Here is a 22292-nt window from a genome sequence, read left to right as displayed (position 1 = left end):
GGCTGAAAGGTCATCCTGCACCTGTGAGAATAACCCACAAATCAGAGGGCAAGCACAGAGGAAGCTGTCAGGGCACGGCTGACCTTACTGAAACCGTACTGGCATCTTGCATTCAAACTACGCCCACCATTCAAGTTTCCTTGGCTGCTATCAGGAACTGTTGCTTATCCAGCTTATTCTAATACAGGGCATTGTGTACCCACAGGTGCAGCTATGCCTTCCAGATTTAATTGAACCTCCTCCACTTATTTACCTGGAAAGCTGTTATTTTCCCTCACATTTCACAGGAACCCTCTTGAAGAAGATAAATCGGTGCCTCTGAGACACTTTACTGCTGTGTACTGACACTTTACACACAGGCAGAATGTAGTGATTTTTTTTCCCCTCTTATTCAATAGGATCTGAAGGAGAGAGGGGTGAGCAGGCCTTGCAGCAGAGTGCCCTCCTACGCCCCATAGGAACTGCTGAGCTCAGGCTCGTGTTGTGCAGCACCCACAAACATCACAGTTGTCAGTAACCATTTTCCAGAACCCAGCCATTCGTTACCACGTGCTCATTCAAAAACAAACAGCTCGATAATGCCCATTTCCTTTATTATTCATGTAGCACCTATGGAGAATCACGATGAAAGTTATCCTTCCAGAAGCTGTAGTGTAAACACTGTACGCAATGGAACTGAATGCAAGCGCAGCTGAACCTTATGCAGCCCTTCACCATGTTCTCACACAGGATCACAGAATGACCCAGGTTGGAAGAGACCTCAAGGATCATGTAGTTCCAACCCCCCTGCCTGGCAGGGCCACCAAACATACACCTTTACTAGATCAGGTTGCCCAGGGCCCCGTCCAACCTGGTCTTGAACACCTCCAAGGACGGGGCATCCACAACCTCCCTGGGCGGCCTGTTCCAGGGCCTAACCAAAAAGGCCTTTGCAAAAAAACCTTCTGCAAAGCCACCTTCTGCTCCTCAGATGCTGCAGTGCTGTTGCAGTGACTATCCAGCAAACAGAACGTGGGTAGGATGTAAAATCACACGGACTCAGTGCAAATCTAAATTACAGCATATAGTCGTATTTATGACACACGGCACAGAGTCACAAGTGGGAAGCAGGCAGAAAACGGGAGAATTCTATTCTGCAATCACCAAAAAGGATTTCATTCCCCCATTTGCAGAATCCTGGCTGCTGAATGTGTATGTATAGAACTACTTGTTGTTTTGTGTGGAACAACCGCAGCGCTGCACACAACTGGGAGCCACACCCGCCAGCCGAGCAGCGAGGGGACATTGAGGGAAGCTATGAGGAGAACTATGAGGAGAGCTGTGAGGAGAACTGAACTGTGAGGAGAACTGAACTATGAGGAGAACTGAACTGTGAGGAGAACTGAACTGTGAGGAGAACTGCGAGGAGAACTGAACTGTGAGGGGAGCTGTGAGCTGTGAGGAGCTGTGAGGAGAACCACGCCTCACGCGCCCCTTTGTCTGCCGGGCCTCGCTCCGCCCGCGCGGCCTCACACGACCCCACGGGCCGCCCCTCCCTCTCTGTCCTCCTGTCTCCGCTCCGGCTCCCGGCCGTGCCTACATGGGGCGGCGGCCTATTTTTAGTCGCCCTCATGAGTCCCCGCCGTCTCCCCCCGTCCCGCCCCGCCGCCCCCCGCCGTCTCCCCCCGCTCCGCCCGTTGGCGCCACTGGGCCCCGGCCGCGCCGCCCCCATGATGCCCCGCGCGGTGCCGTGTCGCACCGCCCCCCGAGCGCGTGGCAGCGCAGCGCGTCACGGCCCCGCGCGGCTGAGTCACCTGCGCTGTCGCAACGCGCCCTCATTGGTCGAGGCGGCGGCGCGCGGCGAGGCCCAGCCCCCCCCGCTGCTCGGCGCTATAAAAACGGCGCCGGCGCCCGGTCCGCGCTTTTAGCCCCGGGTGTCTGAGAGGAGAAAGATGCATCGACTCCGCTCTCGGGCCTTCACGGGGATTTCTGCCATCGCCGCCGGTTCGTCCTTCGCTTGCCTCCGCCAATCACCTCCGCTGCCCCGGCCCGAGAAGTCGGCCTCGCAAAGGCTCTGGAATAAAAAGCGATCCTGCTCTTCCATCGGCTGATTGTCGCTGATTCCCGGGCGGGGGGGAGCAGACAGACCGAGCCCCACAAGAGGGACCGAGGAGCCGAGCCGAGCCCAGCCGAGCGCCGCTGCGACCATGCCCAAGTCAAAGAAGCGGGGGAGCAACCACCAGCGGGGGAACGGTGAGCGGGAAGGGCGTTAAGGGCTCTGCGCATGCGGCCTCGTGCGGGCTGGGGCCGGGCCTACACGGCCGGGCCTACACAGCGAGGCGTGGAGCCGGGCGCGGGATGACGGGAGCCGGCCCCGCAACCGCCACCTCACGCCGTTACCGCGCATGCGCCCGGCCGGAGTCGTGGCGGGGGGGGGAGGGTGACGGACGTGCGTGGTGCCGCGGGTGGCACCGCCCGGCGCCGCTGGGGGCCCGAGGGGCCGCGGTCACAGCGCTGCGGGGCGGCCCGGGCACGCACGGCTGGTCTGGGCTCCGTGCTCCCGGCACTGCGGGACATACCGGCTGCTGGTGTCAGTCCCGGTGTCTGCGGCGGCTGCACGGCACTGGAGGCCTCTTATCCTAAAGGAGGGTTCCAGAATAGTCTTGGTATTGATCAGGATTGGTGTAGAAAAGAGGTGGATGAGGAAAGCTCGGGGGCTTTGTTGGGTGGTGTCATAGCGTCTGTGTGACTCAGATGAAGCAGGCAGTTCTCCGGGTCATCGTGCAGTTGCCCTCATTCCAGCTTGAGGATGGCTGATGGTGGTTCTTGCTGCTTCTCCCACTGAGGAAGCCTACCTGGCTCAGGCATGTGTTGTGTATTGGCTTCTGGTGTGATTTTTTGCATTGTGAATGATCCAGAATGAAGTGGAATATTAGAGTTTAGAATATGGTTTTTGTTAATCAACTATAGCAAGCAGTGAGAGCTAGGTTAAAGCAGCAATAGGAGTGCATGAGGGATAGGATAAGGCAATAGGAGTGCATTATCAGCTCAAACCCCAATTCTTACTGCTCTAAAAATAGGGTACAAGTACAGAAAGCTACAGAGATCAGCTCCTGGTGAAACAGCATTGCTTTCTTTGAAGAGGCTGAAGTTAGTGAAAGGCGTTATTGCAAGGATTCCCTCTAGTTGGATCTTCTGACGTTTTAGCTTATCAGTACTAAAAGTGAACAAGAACTACAGCTCTGTGCTTAGAATCTTAACAGCTGGAAGGGTTGATGGGGTCAAGTGTTGCTGCTGGTGCATATACTGCACTTAATCCAGTAAATCCAGTAGTGAACTGGGTAACGTATGTTTGCCTGCATGTGCATCTTAGATCTGCTTGAAGTCCCTCCAAACTGGAGAAGATTTTAGAGCAAACCAGCACATAATAAAACGCTGTTTTTAAAGCACAGTCACAGGAAGTTGCATGAACTTGACTTTGATTGTAGGAAGCTACTAAATATTGAGTTAGGAATTCTACCAGTACTTGGAAAACAAGGTGGGTTCTTTACCAGTTAAACTTGTTTTTTCCAGAATAAAGCCAAATGAGTCTTTAGGAAGGGTGGGAGTAAAGGAATCAGCAGGGGGAGGGCTTGCTTTCTGTGTACAGATTTGCTCAGGGAACCTACTTTTACCATGTGATCTTTTACCATGTGAAAATAACTAAACTTGTATTCATCTTCCTTTAAGGTGGTCAGCCCAGAAACGTGCAGCCTTTTAGTGATGAAGATGCTTCAATCGAAACTATGAGCCACTGCAGTGGCTTCAGTGATCCTGCTAGCTTCACAGAGGATGGTACGTTACTTAATGTGTGTCTGTTCCTCTAGTATGAGTACTAGGCTGTAAGTAACAGTAGCGATAGAATGATGTTCTGTTAAACACTGTGTGATTGTTCAGCTAGTGGAGAAAGTTACCAGTATGCTCCATGTTTCATGAGCCTCCCGTAAAACTGGTAGGATGCTTTCTGTTGGAATTAGAAATTACAGTTTTAGAAGGGGAAAAAGAACACAGTTCTAAGGTGTGTTACAGGACAGTGAATTTTCATAGCGTAGTTGAGGTGGTAGGAGTTTGACATGGAGTGAATTGCATTGTGATTTCACAGAATCACAGAATTATCAAGGTTGGAAAAGACCTAGAAGATCATCTAGTCCAACCATCACCAATACTTCCCAGCTAAATCATATTCATCAACACAACATCCAAACGTTTCTTGAACACCCCCATAGTTGGTGACTCCACCACCTCCCTGGGCAGTGCATTCCAATGCCTGATTACCCTTTCTGAGAAGTAAGATTTCCTAATGTCCAGCCTGAATCTCCCCTGGTGCAGCTTAAAACCATTCCCTCTAGTTCTACCACTGATTACACGAGAGAAGAGGCCAACCCCCCGCTCACTACAACCTCCCTTCAGGAAGTTATAGAGAGCAATAAGGTCTCCCCTGAGCCTCCTCTTCTCCAGGCTGAACAATCCCAGCTCCCTCAGCCGCTCCTCGTAAGGCCTGTGCTCCAGACCCCTCACCAGCTTCGTAGCCCTCCTCTGAAAATTTGAACAAGGTTTGTGCTGCAAAAGACTTTTCTATGGAAGCAGCAGCTTGTCTTATCAGCCATCTCTTCCTGGTATCTTACTGATAAAACTTTGCTGGGAGGGGATGGCTCGAAGGCCTGCTATTGCTGCAGTAGGATGAAGCTGGGATCCTTGTACATGTCCTACCTGAGCCACTTGCAGACATATCCGAGGTGATACCAGGAAGGCTGGCTGTTGATGAGCTCAGTGCATCAACAGTGAATGTTCCACTGTATTCCAGAGGTAGATAGAGAGGACAGAATGAAAATTCACTTCTGGCTTGATTGGGTTCTGCTTTTTTAGTTGTACAAAATCTATTTGAGACCTGATTAGCTCGTACATTTGTTCTTAGAGTAACAGACAGGTATAGAAACAGCATCCAGCTGTTGGATATAGTTGTAATGCTGAAGAGTTCTGTTGCTGTTGTCTGTGGTGAACTGCTTTCTTATTAATGCTTCATCATACTTCTAGTATTTAGTGGTAGATGTGATTCTGCTAATGTTTATTAGTAGGACTAAACTATTTGTTATGGTTTAGGGCCTGAAGTTGATGAAGAAGCCACTCAAGAAGACTTAGAATACAAGTTGAAGGGATTCATTGATCTTACATTGGACAAAAGGTATGGTGGTGTGCTTTGAAGAAATGAATTCGTACATTGATGGCTTACTGATAGAGTAAGGGGACTTTGAATGCTTGTTGAAATTATGATCATTTCCTGCTGGGGAGGTGTTTCTTTAGGATCTGAAGAGAACTTTCTCTGAGTGCTTAATTAAGTGGTAATCAAATTTTCCTTTCCTAATAGCCCAGAGTAGCCTGGCTTACTGTTGTGAAATGCATTTCCAACCCAGATTTTTCTTTCCTTGAGGGAAGGGGGTAATTTGCAATGCTTCATGCTTAACAGTGTGACTGTAGATTGCTCTTTGGTGGGGACCATGTGGGTGGAGACTACTGTGAAGTTAAATGCTGAGCTTTAGTTGGTCCTGATTTCAGAGGTGATTTTTTTCTTCTTTTTCCAACAGTGCCAAAACAAGACAAGCAGCTCTTGAAAGTCTGAAAAGTGCTTTTTCTTCTAAAATATTATATGAATTTATAATGGAAAGGAGAATGACACTAACTGATAGCATTGAACGCTGCATAAAGAAAGGTAATTAATGTGGTTGCTATTAGAAAGCAGCAATGCTGGTGAAATGCTTGTTCTTGAAGAAGTTATCTTTAAGGCTTATCTAGTACTATATACAGCACTTAATTTTAGTTCCATTAACTAATATTTTTTAGATGTCTTATTTTAGCTGGCCTAGAAAATTAACTGAAATAATACTGTCTATGGGTTTCTGAATTTCTACTTAAAGATTTTCAAACTGGTATCTTTAAAAGGAAGGAAGGAGTGCACAAGGAGATCACTCATCTTAGTATTTTAATGTCTAGGTAAGAGTGAGGAGCTGTGTGCAGCTGCTGGACTGGCGTGTCTTCTCTGCGTGCAGATGGGGTCGGGAATTGAAAGCGAAGAGATTTTTAAGACCCTTGGTCCAGTTCTGAAGAAGATTGTCTCTGATGGAACAGCCAGTGTCCAAGCCAGGCAGGCTGTAAGTGTTTAAGAAGTTCATATATTTTGCTTGCCAGTCAGGGACAGAGGGCAGATTTAGACCATCTCATGGTTGTATAATCCAGAACTAAAGGTTACTACACTAGTGTAAACAGCTAACGTTGACTTAAGTTCTGAGTGAAGCATAGCAGTTCTCACTATCTTAACAAGCCCTACGTGAAGCTCGAATATCATTTTTCTTCAATCAGGGACTTAATCATTAAGAGCTGTTCCATCTAAAAATTTCTCGTGTGTCTCAACTCATAATATTTCAGTCTTGTTATTACAGTTCTGATAACAGTAGAAGAATATCATTTATGCAAATATATGAAGAAATTTTTGGCAGTAGACCTAAAATTTCATGATTGATACACAGAACACTTCTGGTATTTGTTTTTTCATCCAGACATCTTAACTTTAAAGCGGTAGTATACCCAAAGTATTAACTGAAGGTAGTCTAAAGCTCCTGGCAGTAACCTCTTGCAGAGCATCAGTTTTAACTGATTTATCTTAACTTACCATTATCTTTATTATTATTTTTCCTAGTGTACTCTAGCTGCACTAAAATAGGTACCACTAGCAGAAAAAGTACAGTAGTATTAGTTCAGTAGCAATTGCTTCTACAAACCAAAGTTATTAAATCTTGTTCTAGCATTGGAGTTCAGTTCCGGATGTTGTTTGATTAGTGCAAACGTTGCTTTTGAAAATAAAATCTTTTTTTTTGTAAGCATAATAATACAGGCAGTAGGGAAGGGACTTGTTGGTCCTTGCAGTGAAAAGCTGGGCTGTTCTTGGACAGGCTGTTGAAATCAGTTTTCACACCATTTAACTGTAAGAGTAGGCACAGAGGCAGAGATTCCCCACAGCTGTAAATAAATACTTTATGTGGATCAGTAGTGTAACTGGCATAGTTTTTGCCAGTGGATTGCAGTGGGTGAAAGGAGTGCTATGAGTGTTATGTACGCTGATTTGGAAGTTCTTTTTATGTTACAAGGATACAATATGGAAGGTGAAAGCTTGAGTGGTGTATGTTGTGAAATTATCCTGAGGGAAGAAGGAACTTAGGTCTAACTACTATGAAGTAGCTGGGTTAAACTGTTGAGATTAATGCCTTAACAGCTGGGGTAATAAAGACCCGTATTCTGCAAATGTCAGATTTAAGCATTTTATCAACAGTGACATCACCAACAAGTACTGACAGTTGTTTGTTTTTTTTATCTAGTGTGCAACCTGCTTAGGGATTTGCTGTTTCATTGTCACCGATGACATTACGGTAAGGATAAGTAATACTTCTTCATATTGTCCGTATAAAAAAGAAAAGTGGAAGTCTTCACCAACTTCCATGTTCTGCTTTTGTCTCTTCAGGAGCTGTACTCCACTATGGAATGCTTAGAAAGCGTCTTCACAAAGGCTTATCCACGAGACAGAGACACTAATGGGGTATCAAGTACACCCAGCACTGTGCTGCACATCAGCGCGCTCTTAGCATGGACACTGTTGTTGACCATTTGTCCAATGAATGAAGTGAAGAAGAAAATTGAAATGTGAGCATCTTTCTGGAAAGCTACATTTGTAATGATCTTTTTTTGTATGCAGTGAAGCAGTGTCAACAACGTGTTAATGAAATGTGACTAATTCCTTAGGCACTTGCATAAACTTCCAAGCATGCTGTCCTGTGATGATGTCAACATGAGAATAGCTGCTGGAGAAACACTAGCTCTTCTGTTTGAGCTGGCACGCGAAACAGATGCTGTAAGTATTGGTTTGCAGTTTTATTGCGTTGGAGTAATGATGACAAATGCTTTAACCTGCGTTTTGTAGCATCTCTGATATCACTGAGTGTTGTATAAATCTCTGGGTGTGTTCTTGGTAGCAGGATGACCCCAATATAATTGGATGTATAGTAAGAGTTCACTGGAAGTCAACTTGTCATTTTTATACTGACTTCAGTGGTGCACAACAGGACTAGATTAAAGATAAAATAATACCAAATAAGAGTAATGCAGTCTGTAAGTAACTAGAAATGCAGTATGTAAGCTTTAGCATCTAAATTGAATACTAGCTTTTTAAAGGGGAGGATATATCCCTGGAATATCCTTGGAAATAAATAGGTTTTGTTTTCAGTGTGAAACACTGTTTGCTGTGGTGGGAATGTTCATTAGTTGTTTACTGTTTGGAAATGAGTTCTAATGGCTCTTAACCTGCACCATTCTGTACCCAACTGGAAATCCATCATTGTGTAAAACTAATGTTTACTTCTGGTATTGTTTTTTGGTGTACTTGAGAGGAATAGCTTGTACTGTATAACACACGGCACTGCTGTATAATTTCAAACAGTAGGGAATTGAGTCTGGAAAGAAAAGAAAGCGAGACCAGAACTTGATCCTTTACTTGGTCAAGCTGACTGCAAATAATTATAGATTCATTAATCAATAAGTCAGTGCTTTCTCAAATCTTGTTCTGTTTCATTGAGGAAAAGCTCCCTTAATCACTGTAAATAATCTTTGGATCCTTAAAAAAAACAGGCAATTCAAAGATATTTCATCACTGATCAGCTTGCTTAAAAAGCAAGCAGTAGATTCAGTCCAGTCAGTTGACATGTTTAGATGAGGTGTCCGCTTTTACATAAGCGGTTTATTCATCCAGCTCAACTGCACTGAACTAGTTAATAGAGGGGAGAAAATACCTCATGCTGAAGAGTGATGCGTTTTAAAAGATTCCTAGCAATTTTCACATTTTCTGCTGCATACAAGATTTATGACTACATTTTCCTTAATGTCAGCCCAGTAGCGTCTCATGATCCATCTCCAGAGGCGTGAATTCTGTGCTAATGACCTGAAAGTGCCCTGAGCTTATCAGCAGGACTGCCAGCCAGGTGCAGCACATCAGTTAGGCAGTTTGAGGCCCTTGGAATTGTGGAGCAGGACAGCTTGACAGGTATATGTTTATATGCACAGTGAAGGAGCTGAACTGTTTTATGGGGCACTAAAAACAGCACAGTGTTGATAGTTTCCAGTTGGATAAACAAATAGGTGACTCCATTCTTACTGACTTGAAGGTCTTTAGGGACATACCTGTCTCTTAAAATAATGAAGTATCAGTTTGTAGAGGTCTCCACGTCCATAATTTGGAAAGACCAGTCCCTTGCAGGGACAGATATTGAGGCCAGAAACTTGGAAATGTTTTCTTATTGTTTTGTTTGTTTTTGTCTTTTTTTTTGTGTGTGTGTGTGGAAATAGGATTTCTTTTATGAAGATATGGAACTTCTAACAGAGAAGCTGCGGGCGTTAGCTACTGATGGAAACAAGCACAGAGCCAAAGTAGATAAAAGAAAGCAGCGATCGGTGTTCAGAGATGTTCTGCGAGCTGTTGAGGTAATTCTGCTGTCTTACTTGAGAGTATTGATTGTAACTGTGTAGCGTACAGTTGAATCAAAATGCTTCTGTAATGAAATAGAATTCCCAAGAAGACTGAACTTGAGGTGCATGTTGGCTTATGAATTGGTAAGACTTACAGATAGGTGTGTTACATTACCTGTGCAGTTCTGATGTGCAGAATGATCCTAATGAAAATAAAGCACTGGAGACATTTTAAGTTGAAATTGTAAGTGCTTTTTCCTTTTGTTTTGGCAGGAGCGAGACTTCCCTACCGAGACAGTTAAATTTGGACCTGAGCGCATGTATATTGACTGCTGGGTTAAAAAACAGACGTACGATACCTTCAAGGAGATTCTGGGGTCAGGGATGCAATATCATCTGCAGGTGAGCTGCTGTTTGATACGTGCTCAGACTGTTGCCGTCTAGGGATTGTCTCTTCCCTGTCTGGTTACTGAAACAGAGACACAAAACCATGGCTGGAACTAGTAGGTTTGTTTTTCGTGTCACCAGTTTTATAAGACGGCAATTATGAAAAGTAATAAAAATCACTTCATTTTGAAACACTTTACTGTTCAATTTGGCAAAGTAAAGGCCCTGCTTGGCTGCCAGTATCTTGTATCAAGATCTGTTTTAATATCCTCCTGAATTCTGTCTCAGTAGAACAGTACAGTCAGGTGCCTGCTACAGAGCAACGTCCATTTCTAACTAAGGGAAGTGTGGGCACATAACAAATGTCCTACATTTGTCAAATAGAACTTCTCCAAGCACATACAACAGATGGGTGTTGTGAAACACACAGATCTGTGTCCAGCTACTTAATGTTTTGTACAGGATGTAGCAGAACAGTGTCTTACTTGCTGGGACAAATGAAAGTCAGTGGGGGTGGTTGTGCTTTTTCCCAGGAGGACAGTTTTAGTTCTTGGCCTCATTCTGATATGAGGAAGAAGTGTTCCCTGGCTTAATCGCAAGAGGTTTCTTAGTGGGATACTGGTATTTATTAATAGCCCTCTTTCACCTTCATTGGAAGGGAGACCTGCTAAGTGATGTGTTTTTTCTTCAGTCAAATGACTTTCTCCGGAATGTGTTTGAGCTTGGTCCACCAGTAATGCTGGATGCCGCAACTCTGAAGACAATGAAGATATCCCGATTTGAAAGGGTAGGTTATTGCAACTCTGTGTATTTTTGTATCGTGCCAGTTCTCCTGAATTCAATAGTGTTCAAATTGTAGACTTCAGAAGATGTAAACATCAAGCTTGTACCTTGAAACCAAGCCCCACGTTGTCCTGAATGAAACTAAGTCTTGCTTATATGTATTTTTGAGCTCCTTAGCTTCTACATTGGCACCTTTTTGTGCTGCCCTCCCACGTGTGGATCTGATGGTTGATTAGTTTGCTGATTTGGTGTCTGATTTATTTTCCGTACATGTGATGTGTGATGAGCTCTTATGAAAGCACTAGATTTTTGGGGTGGGGATGTTCAGGAAATAACCAAGTCTTTATAGAGGCTGTTTCTGGAACTCTCTGGTGCCAAACAGATATGGGAGCATGGGTGCCGTGTTATGTTGGCTCTGCAAACATGAACATGTACACATGTCTTATACAGTTCCCTTGAAATGTTTACATACTAAAAGGACTCTCTAAGGGATATGAGTGAACCTTTTGAACAACTGTGCAATAATTTAATTTCTCTTTTTGTTTCGTAGCACTTGTATAACTCAGCAGCATTCAAGGCTCGGACAAAAGCAAGAAGTAAATGCCGTGACAAAAGAGCAGACGTGGGGGAGTTCTTTTAGATCTCTGTGGAGTTCAATTTTAAGTCTTCGATAATTAAAATAAATGTGTAACCTCTGAATGACTTTTTAATTATTTCAGTAGTCACAGCTTGCACTTGTGCACGGGGGTATTGTACAAACTCTGTAAATACAATGCATGTCGCTTAGTTACATATACACTGTATATAGACTGATAGAAGACTGGGTGCAGGGTACACTGTAATGCTTGGATTAGGTGCAACTTAATCCAAACCTGAACATAGTATAACTCAATTGTTAAATGGGGTGCATACATGTAATCAACTGCCAGGTGTCAGATTTGATTACTTACTTTATAGTAAGGGAAATGAAATGAATTCATTGACTGAGTGTTTTGGTAAGATTATGTTAATATGGAAGGATGAACTTGTTCACATGAAATGATTTTAGTATCTTTTAAGACTCTCTAAGTGACAGAGATGAACAAAGAAACTCCTCTATAGTATGAGTTTATGTGAAGAGAGCTGAATTATCTTCACTCGCGAGGAAGTAGTAAATAAGATACTTGCCTCAATGTAAAATAAAGATTGATATGTTTTGAAATCAGGTGTTTCATTTTTGGAATAAAGATGTTTCTCACTGCGTTCTTTGTCTTAATGTGATTATTGCTCTGATGCAGAGTTGCAGAGCTTCACAACCTAAGTGTTGAGAGGGGTTTATTTCACACAAAGCTGCTGTTGCCTGTTACAAAATGTGGCCAAGTTAGTTTTAACTCTGTTACCTGAAACTACTCAGCTGTGTATTGTATGTAACCTGCACTGCAGCCTGTCACTGGTTTCTCATCAGTTTAGTAATGGTCAGCAATTTGCAGACCGAAGGTCAAAACGTTTCCTAGTTTTGGTGATACAAATGATCTCTTGCCCAACAGGACTTATTCCAAATGTCCTGTTCCGTACTGAAGTTACCCCCTATCTTCAGTTCCTCTCTCTAGAGAACTGAAATGTACCAATAACAGAATTGTGTGGAAACATGGAGTTTATGTGAACACCTTAAACCTCAGCCAGAGCTTCTGCACTGGGCTCTCTGCAAATACATGTGCTTGTTTCAGCCTGATCTCTGAACTAGGTCGAGCTGACTTTGCATGGCCTAAGGCTGTGCTTCTCCCCTGCAGCTCGTTTGTTCCCACCAGCCTAATAGTCTCTGTGGCTGTGGGTGGTCACCCTTGGTGCCCTCCAGCAGCACAGAGTAGCACTTTTGAGAACTTCCTGTGCTTCCGGAGCTTTGCAAAGTATCTTTTCCAGGCCTCAGTGCAGATGGCCGGGCACGTGGTTCCCCTTTCCCCCAGAACGCTGGAGGTGCCAGCTGCGGGGCTGGGACGGCGTCCAAGGCTGTTAGAGGGGAGAAGAGGGGCTGTGCTGCTGCCTGCTTGGGATCTGGTGATGTTTTAGACTTTCTCAAGCTTAGAACAGGGGTGGGTTGGGTCATTGTCTTGCAGTTAGGATGGGGTCAGGAGTATTGCAGGGCTGGAAGTGGGATATATATATATATAAAATTATGTGTGTATATATATATATATATAATTATTTTGTATGTCCTTGTTTGAAGGGAGGGCTTTTAGGGGACCAAACAGGAAGGGAGCAAGCTGCATTACTGGCACACCTACTGATAGGACAGCTGCATAGGTTGTCACCTTATAGATGGAAACTGAGTCAGTAGGTGCATCACCTTGTGATCTTTCCTAAAAGAAAATATATCCATGGTCAGTTTGAAGTAGATCAATATTGTGGAAGTAGGGAATTGCTTGAGAAAGGATTTGTTGTTCTGACCCGTGCTCCCTGTTAGCAGCAGCTGCCTGTCGGTGGTGTGCTGTAACACTGTGTTCTGCAGTGTTAGCAACAGAAACAACAGCGATCGAAAGATCTTTCCGTGAAGGAACAACTATCAGTACTCACAATCTGCTCAGAGTTCATTTGCTGGATGCTGTACAGATTGGTCCAGGTGGTAACACGCTGGGATTTGTAAGGTGTTGGAGGAGGAAAGGAACTTTTTCCAGCCGATGCCTTTAAAGTACATATAACTGCAGTACTGTAGAAATGACTTCTGCATAGCAGACTCATTACTCATAACTACAGTCATATTGCTATGACGCTTTTGCAGAGCAAACTAGTTTTAGAAAGGAATCATAAAGCAAAGGCTTAGTGAAATACTGATCTTCAGTAACATTATATCCATTATAGGATATTTAATGATTCCAATAGAATAACATGAAGTGCATATGCTGGTTTTCTTTTTAACAGCTCAACACGGTGAAGTCAGTGTGCTCGGCTGAGATTAACGCTAAATATAGATCGAAAGAGACAGTCTGTTTCATGACTGCCTTCATGGGTCCTGCAGGGGCTGACAGGCTCCTATGGGGCTAAAAGTGGAGGGGAACAGCAGCACAAGTTTTGCTCTGGGGCTTTGGCACAGGCTGAGTTCCTCCATAGTGGCCTTTTACCTGATCGTGGCTATGTTGTAAGTAACATTTCATTCTCCTGTTCTTTTAATTCCTTTTAGACTCGGGTTTTTTGTTTGTTTATTTCTGCTATGAATGTTCAATGTCTTCACACCAAGTTCTAATTTTATCACAACAATCTAAGGAGAAATTTAGAAATCAAATGAGGAAAAGTTCTTTAAAGAAGGTTAAAGTGCAGGGAAGGCTGGCAAAGCAAAACCAATCCAACATTTAGCTGTTTCTAAATCTCATCGATACCTTTGGCCAGTGGCACTGCTGTATCTTCTCACATGTACTTGAAATATCACTGGAAAACAAAACATAAGGGTTTTTCTTCATGATGGTTGCATGCACAGCGAGGAAGCTGGTTTAAATGATAATGAAATTAGAAATGTGTAATTCCACTAATAGCAATGCATGAAAGGTACTCACATTTATTATAGCTCAAGCTGTTAAGGAGAGTCTTCCCTGAAGCTGCAGGGAGGTAGTAATCAGAATATCCCAAAGAAAGAACCGCTCTCTGGAAGCTAAAAATAACCAGAAGCGTTTGTGCACGAGATGGAAGCTCTGAGCATGCTGCTGTAGGAATGCATGGCTCTGTAGGGCTGCAGCTGGCTGTCAGTGAGCTTGTGGGGATACTACAGTGAGAGTGCAGGTGGCAGTGGGGCTGGCTGAGGCTTGATCTCACACCATGTGACATTCCAGGGCAATGGAAGTGCGTACAACCTTCTGTGTGAAGCTGCTGCTACACAGCTGGAAGTCAGGTGCTGGGTACAGTTCACCACTGCTGCTTTATCTTTGTGTTTTCCAGCTATTCTGAAGGGAGAAAAAAATGAGCTGCAAGCTTTTCTTACGCTTTATTGAATATAAATGTAAAAGTATACATGTAAAGCCTGTCAGCCTCCATTGTTAGAACTCCCACTGTCAGGAGTGATTTAAGCACTTACTCTTCAGTGCTTAGGCATAACTCAGGGAATGCTTGACTACATGCTCAGATCTGAGGGAATTGTGGCAATCATCTTCTCTTGTAAGGGAAAGGTGTCTTCTGTAGCCATTTATGCCTGTATTCCTCAAACGTTGTAGTTAGATTTTCCAGTGAAGTGCTGTGTTATTTATAGCGTTCTTTATTGGAGAGGGACAGAAGGAGTGGCATGTCAAGGGGGCTATTCAACCTCAACCTATCAGTGTTTTTCTTAAGGCAAGAAGTAATGGGGTGAAGAAAAGGTTTAACTTGTCCATAATTAACATTTATGTGAAGTAAAGCTAATTCATAGGGTTTTTTTCCCCCATTATTCACAAATAATAAATTGACAGTGGCATTACAAGGTGCATAAACAGACCTGTATTCTTGCTTATTCTTACCTCCTACATCCATACCTGCTTTTTGTCCACGTCTCGTCACTGAACTGTCAGGTTCTGGAAGCACAGGATCTATGTGACATCTTTGCTGTTGATGCTGGTGAAGGTTTGGCTTTCACTGTGGTCAGGTATCACTCTTCATCTTAATAAGTATCCACCAAACTGCAAAAGTTAGGCAATTGAATATCTAATGCCCAAATAAATAATAGAGAAAGAGATATTCTCTCTCCACGCATACATATGTGCAATTGTATGTATTATATGTACAACTGTACATAACTGTGCCTTCACAGGAGCACAGATATGATGTAGAAATGAAGCTTTATAAGAATAAGCAACAGATGCTACACACTGGGCTACCCATGCATTCAAATGTGCTGGTCCTTCAAATCCCTCAATTTTAGGGCTTGTTACAGCTGTTTCTCAGATGAGGACACCTGCTATTACCAGTCAATTGACATCTTTTATCTCATCTTTTTAAATATTAATTCTTCCAGATACAATGGAGAAAACTTCCTTGGAAATTAACTCCCCCAGTACTGATGAAGAAAGAAAGCTTTACGTGGTTGATTCCTTAAACAACCTAAACAAACTAAATGTTTGCCCAGATGAATTCCAGCGTCCACTGGGTACGTATGGCAATGTATTGTGTTTATTCTTTGCACGCAAATTGGCTATAAAACAAATTGAAAACACTAACAACATTGTATGGGTTGACACATGGGTGTCAACAGCCCAATAAATGAACGTGTATGTCATACTCTGCATTGGAAATTGTAAGAAAAATGGAAATAAAAGGCATAATTTACACCAGATGAATGGTTTAGCTACTGCTGGTGACTACATCAGGTGTCAGGTTCTAGGAAATCCCTGCATTTGACCAAAGATTCACTGTGAAACCTGAATTTGTCTCTCGTTTCTACTTGGGTCCATCAGGCAGGATAATTTCTCTAGTACTGCCCAGTCTACACTTCTTCCATGGATAGCACTGTGACTCTTCCCAAGCACTAAAATCCACCTGTGGCAATAGAAACGCAGGTGAATTTCTGTTTATTCTTTTAAGACAAACCTCCGAAGGACTCAAACATGAAGCATCTTATGAGGCTTTTAAGCATTTTGATTCACAAGAATCTCTTTAGTTTCAGATATGAGCTCTCTCACTTCTACTGCTTTTTGAATCATGGAATCATAGGATATCCCCAGTTGAAAGGGATCATTGAGCCTAATTCCTGGGCCCATTTAGCATCACCCTAAACTCTGACCATATGTCTGAGAGTGTTTTTTGAACACTTCTTGTACTCCAGGAAATGCAGTGCCATGGCCACTGCCCTGGAGATCCTGTTCCAGTGCCCACCACCCTCTGGTGAAGAACCTTTTCCTGACATCCAATCTGTACCACCCCTGACACATCTTCATGCCATTCCCTTGGGTTCTGTCGCTGTCATCAGAGAGCTGAGATCAGTATTTTTTATTTACTGTAATGGCAAATTTGACTGAATTAAAGGTATGGAACTACAAAATGTTTGGGATTCAAAGGGCCATGTGTTAATAATCCTTCTAGTTAAATAGCAATATACGTAATGAACCTTTCCAGATTTAAATAACTTTCCGCTACTCCTGTTTCAGAGTCCTCTGACCACTCGTGATGCAAGTAACTGCAGTGCTGTCAGTTTCTAGATTTAACACAGATATGTTCGATATAAAACACTTAATTTGGGGATGTAGATTATCCTGATACTCTCATTTCTACAAGTACAAAATGAGATCATGGGATGAACTGGTTTTGCAGTGTGCCACTCAGCAGTGCAGCTGTCTTGCTTTCTTTAGTCAGTTTCTTTAAGCCGGTGTTCTTCACCTTCTAAGTAAAAACATAGAGTTTTGTTGAACAGCTGTTCCCTGTTGATGAACATCCTGATGTTCCCTGATGAACATCCATCCCCTGGGATGCTTTTCCCTACATTTCAACAGCAAATAAAGGTAGCCTAATACATATCTCATGCATCCACTTGTAAAGTGTTTTGTACTTTTCAGTTCCATAAATACTACGTTCTTATGAGCGATCTATTTAGTAGTATCATAGATGCCCAGTTCAGTTAAAAAATGATGTTTCAGGAGTGTTGTAGCACTCACAGCAATCCTTTCATCCAGCAGCTCAGTATGACCTGGCATAATCAAACATATTAGCACATTAAAAGCTGTTTTTTTCTCATTCTTTGTGGCTTGGCAAAAGTCTATGTTCAGTGATTCCTTGCAGCACTGTAGCCTGACAAGCTCAGCCAATAAGAAGCATTCATCAGGCAGAGCAAGCATGGAATATTTCTGAGAACTCTGTTGATAACTTACTGCTCTTGAGGGACAGTAGTAGCAGGATGTCACCTTCCTTTTTATTCTGATTAGAAAGCAATATTGGTGCATGTGCGTAGTATATGATGCATTTGTTATGAATGCTAAGGGAAAAAACACAATCCCTCCCAAACATTAAAAAGTTTAATCTTACGTGAGGCAGGAGCATGTTACACGCAATAAAGAAAAACTGGGATATTCCCAGAGATCTCCTGCCAAGATCCCAGAGATCTTCTGCCAATCACTCAGCCCCAGGTTCATTCATTACTGAAGTGCTACTACAGCACATGCATCTTTCCCTCAGCTTTATCACTACAGGCTCAGTTGCAAAACTGTCAGAGATCTCTTCCATGAAATCTCTGAAATCTCATGAAATTCACATGAACTTACTCATGGTTCACCCATTTTCATTAAGGCTTATTGCCACATTTTGTAGACTCATAGAATTCATGTCGTGCTTATTCTAATGAAACTGAACAAACTTTATCACCAAATGACTCGTTATCTCTTTACAGATGAGGAAGTTGAGAGCACCGGTCGTACTGGAGAAGACATGACAGGGAGTAAAACAAGAAACCAATGCTACTTCTTCATTGCCTTCATCCTTACTTTGATCGTCAGTCTGGCAATTGTTTCCTTTGTAATATTCTTAATAAGTAAGTAATGCAAACAGTGATTCTTAAAATATGGGAATATGGAGAAGAACTTTGTTGAAAGGTGTCATGCTACCTTATAACATCCTACTGCTGTATATGCACGACCAAAGTCTTTAGCTAGATGTGGGCAGTGGTCTTGGTCCTGGGTATAGAAGCACAGGCCTCTGCTCTCTGTGCTACGAGGCACAGCTTTGTTCTTTGTGCAAAGGTTTTGTGAGCTTAAACAGCTGTCAAGGATTTAGCTCAACAGTGTGAAAGTGTGTCCCTGAAAACCCTGGCTAGGAATTAAATTAAATTGTTAAGGCAATTGTATGGCAGTGAGTAAGATTTTTGTATAATCCCAGAGGAAATTCAGTATTGGTGACTTTCCAATGAAACAAGAATTACACTAAGGCTAGCACTTAAATCAGGCTCCTTTAAGGTATTATCCTTTATTCAGAGACACCTAAAAACTGCAAGCTAAGAACTGATGGGAATGTGTTTGGAACTAAGAAAATCTAAGAAATATAAACAAAAAAAGAAATCAGATAAGATATATCAAAATTGTCACATAGCATCAATTCTGTAGACATATTCAATATCCCACTTGGGCTGGACTGATTGAGATAGATCAGCTAATGTTGCTAAGCTCAGAGCTACAGGTGGCCTTACTTTATGGAGCCTTTGCCGTCTTGGGGTTTTCTGTACTAACTGCATTAGACAGCAGGTGAGGTATGTTTTTTTAATGCACAAGTCCATTCTGAAAGAATTGTAATCCATGTGAAATTAAGATTTCTTTTAGGGAATTCACTGGAATTAGCAAAAATCCTTTTTTCCTCCTTAAGAGGTAAGCCTAACTAAGCCTGGACATTAAGATTTCTTTTACTCTATAGTAGGGAATTCACTGGAACTTAGCAAAAATCCTTTTTTCCTTCTTAAGAAGTAAGCCTAAGCCTTGACTGAACTTGATCACAAGTTCTCAAGAGACAACATATAAGACAAGTACACAAACCAAACATTAAGTAGCACGATTGTAGAACACTAATTAAACCACCTACTCTTTGAATTTCAGATATATTTAAAGGGCTGATGCTAAGTGTGCAGATAAACTAATAATGTGCCCCTCAAACAGAAAAACTGTAAAATAACTAATAGTGAAAAGGCTACTTGAGGGATTAAAGAAGTTTACTTGGGCTCAGACTCCATCAGATGCCTAACTTTTACCCATCATAATTACCAGCAATCTCACATGGGAATACAAGAGAGGGTAGTGATGCTTTTAACGTAAATGTTGACAATTTAATGTGATGTATTTTCCTTTCTAAGTTCAAACTAGAAACAAGATGGACCAAATATCAAGCAGACTCATATCGGAAAGGAAGAACATAGAAGAGCTTAAGAAAATGAACGATATGATATTAAAGTATCTAAATCAATCAGGAATGAAGGAAAAGGAAAGATATCACTCCACACAGTCTCCGGAGCTTCGTGGTTACTTCTTCACCCATCCAGAGCTGAAAGTCTCTGGAGAATAGATTGACTTTGGAATGGAATGCAGCATCACTCTGTGCATGTATTCAGATGTTTTCACATATGATATACAGACTGCTATAACATAGCCATTATTAAAAAGGCTTTCTGAATGAAAAATGTTAGAAAGGAATATTTGATTCTGTCTGATGTGAACACAGATTTTGAAAACTAAGCCCATATAATTCACTATAAACAGTAAATGGTCAGCAATTTTCAGTAGCTTCAGATCCTCTGTGTGTAGTAAATTACAGGGCTAGGGGCTTAGTTTTACTTCAGATGTAAGTGACCACATAAAATAGTGATTTTTATTCAAGTGATTCCTGCATGGCCTTGTTGATTTTGGAACAACTTCTGTCTATGCTTCTATATTATTTGTATTCAAGGATAGCTGCAGATTTCATCACTTATAAATAAATTCAGTTTTGCCACAGAGTTTGGTGGTCTGTATTTCTGTGCATCTGAGATGTCATATACATAGTGGGTGTCGTACTGCCTTACACGGGAAATAGGCTCAGAGAACTTGGTCTGGTAGCAGCTATCTCATAATGCTGCTAGCACGTTCTACTCAGTATTTGTTAGCAGCAGCTGGGGGAAGACCAAGTGTTTTTATAAAGTGATATGGGGAAAATTATATCTGTATATGTATTCTTCCCTATGGATGCTGTTGGCCACCGCCAGAGAAAGGCCACAGGGCCAGATGGAGATGTGCACTGAGTGTTCCTGTTTCAAAAATGGTACAGAGAGTAAAAGCAGCAGCTGGTGCTTCCTCAATTTGACTTCACACATCTGTGGAGACCAAGATCCAAAAGTGCAATCATATAAAGAACTGATGGGTAGCTTTGTCATTTTAGTATTGAGATTCTGCTATGGTATGCACGTTAAGAAGCCACTTCAATTGCCAGTAAACAAATCAGTTACTCCCCTCCCAGCAGTGAAATGGCAGATGACATTCAGCATCTTCTCTTTTACTTCAAGTTCTCTTTTCAGTCGGAGCTTTTTTATCTCTCCTGGACGAGTTCACAAAAATAGTCACAGAATCAATCACAGAATCACAGAATGACCCGGGTTGGAAGGGACCTCAAGGATCATGTAGTTCCAACCCCCCTGCCTGGCAGGGCCACCAAACATACACCTTTACTAGATTAGGTTGCCCAGGGCCCCGTCCAACCTTGCCTTGAACACCTCCAAGGACGGGGCATCCACAACCTCCCTGGGCAGCCTGTTCCAGGGCCTAACCACTCTCCTAGTGAAGAACTTCCCCCTAACATCCAACCTAAATCTTCCCTCTTTTAACTTAAAACCATTTCCCTGTGTCCTGCTATTGTCAGCCCTTTCGAAGAGTTTACTCCCCTCCTGGGAGTAAGTTCCCTTCAGGTATTGAAAGGCTGCAATGAGGTCACCCCGCAACCTTCTCTTTTCCAGGCTGAACAAACCCAACTCCCTCAGCCTGTCCTCATAGCCACCTAGGTCCACAACATGCAATGCAGCCTCTTCCCCAGAATGAACAACAGTCCTTGTGGTGTCTCTGTGGTGACTCTGTTGTCTGCAATATAGTGAAGAACTAGATCCGGGAACATTTCTTGCCATGACTCTATTTGGATTTGCCCTCTGATTCCTAGGAATCCCATTCCTTCTAAGAGTATTTTGGCTTACACCTATGTTTTTCATCACCTTCTTCCTATTTCTTGAGCACTGTTTTTCTTTTCCTGCTGTACTACTGTCAAATCAGTCACATGAAAACCATAAGACTTAGTTGTAAGAGCATATTCCTCCTGCTGTTAATTCTCAGCTGGAGTCTTAATTATCTAATCTGGGAATCACAAGTGTTTGTTATAAAGTTAACTTTAATACTGATATGAGAATGATAAAAGTATAGAATATGCTGCAAGAAAAGAAACCCTAAAAGACCAGAATAAATATCTTTCTGTAAATGTTGTTAAATGATGACAGAAGTGTTGTACGACAAAGAACATGAAACTCACAGGGCTCCTTCTCTGTTCACCAAGCTGTCTACTGCTTTTAATGGCAGTATTAAGTCCTCATCTCTCCCACTCATCTTATAGCTACCGTAACTGCTTTCAAGCTACTGTCTCACCCTGACATGCATCTGTACTTGCCAGCCAAGGAGAAATAATTCTAATATTTGGCACCCAGTGCATCTAAAACTCGTGGATTTAGCACCTCCCTCATTGCAACTGCAGCTATCAGAGATGTCTGTGCATCTCTAGAAACTGACACTAATAGCCTATAGATTTTTTTCTGGCAGGAGATGGTGTAAATAAAATATGTGCTAAATCAACAGTCAACAGAACTGGAAACTTCCTCACATCTTTGGTGTCATTGTCAGCTACTGGTAATCTGTTATTCAATCAGTAATCACAAGAAATCCACATTTTCTGTCTCTTCTATTGACTAGAATATTCACGTGTGCACTTGCCACCTGTTATTACTGGACCAGAGATTACACTGGAACCAAGGGTAGGGATCCGAGTTTTCCTTCCCTGCTATCTAATTTCCATTTCCTTTTTTCCTATGCTTTCTCTCCTCTCTCTCTTTTCAAGTTATGTTATAATATAACGCAAGGCTTATCTCATTATAGCTTGTTGGCAATAAGGCATAGGTATATATGGACACACAC

The 22292-nt window shown here is 42.6% G+C and overlaps 2 protein-coding genes and 1 long non-coding RNA gene across 5 annotated transcripts; 2 read left to right on the top strand and 1 right to left on the bottom strand.

The window, feature by feature from the left end:
• The first annotated feature begins 1899 nt into the window (after positions 1 to 1899).
• On the top strand, positions 1900 to 11933 carry IFRD1 (interferon related developmental regulator 1). Of its 3 annotated transcripts, XR_014933742.1 has the most exons (13): positions 1900 to 2232; positions 3709 to 3813; positions 5119 to 5200; positions 5601 to 5725; positions 6007 to 6164; positions 7386 to 7436; positions 7529 to 7707; positions 7807 to 7915; positions 8946 to 9100; positions 9403 to 9537; positions 9796 to 9924; positions 10601 to 10696; positions 11243 to 11933. XR_014933742.1 is itself a non-coding variant. In XM_015854026.3 (12 exons), exons 1-12 carry the CDS (start codon positions 2187 to 2189, stop codon positions 11330 to 11332), a joined length of 1305 nt encoding a protein of 434 aa, XP_015709512.1. In that variant the 5' UTR covers positions 1900 to 2186; the 3' UTR covers positions 11333 to 11933. The 3 variants fall into 3 exon arrangements, 2 of the variants coding, with proteins under 2 accessions (XP_015709512.1, XP_032298902.1); XM_015854026.3 differs by lacking the exon at positions 8946 to 9100; XM_032443011.2 differs by lacking the exons at positions 1900 to 2232; positions 8946 to 9100 and adding an exon at positions 2415 to 2843.
• Positions 11934 to 12573: 640 nt separating this feature from the next.
• LSMEM1 (leucine rich single-pass membrane protein 1) lies at positions 12574 to 20086 on the top strand. Its single transcript, XM_015854016.3, has 5 exons — positions 12574 to 12726; positions 13588 to 13804; positions 15641 to 15772; positions 18002 to 18142; positions 19448 to 20086. The coding sequence occupies exons 3-5, from the start codon at positions 15646 to 15648 to the stop codon at positions 19654 to 19656; spliced, it is 477 nt and encodes a 158-aa protein (XP_015709502.1). The 5' UTR covers positions 12574 to 12726; positions 13588 to 13804; positions 15641 to 15645; the 3' UTR covers positions 19657 to 20086.
• On the bottom strand, positions 13936 to 14349 carry LOC146762325 (uncharacterized). The gene is made up of 2 exons (XR_014933805.1): positions 14217 to 14349; positions 13936 to 14091 (listed from the first exon to the last, which is right to left on the bottom strand). It is a non-coding gene; the product is annotated as an uncharacterized LOC146762325 (long non-coding RNA).
• Positions 20087 to 22292: the final 2206 nt, after the last annotated feature.

Source organism: Coturnix japonica, chromosome 1 (genome assembly GCF_054131305.1).
Source record: "Coturnix japonica strain WE chromosome 1, WE-NBRP24, whole genome shotgun sequence".
Taxonomy (NCBI): Eukaryota; Metazoa; Chordata; class Aves; order Galliformes; family Phasianidae; genus Coturnix; species Coturnix japonica.
The sequence above is the reverse complement of the archived record's forward strand: the minus strand, read 5'-3'. Positions and strand labels throughout refer to the sequence as shown.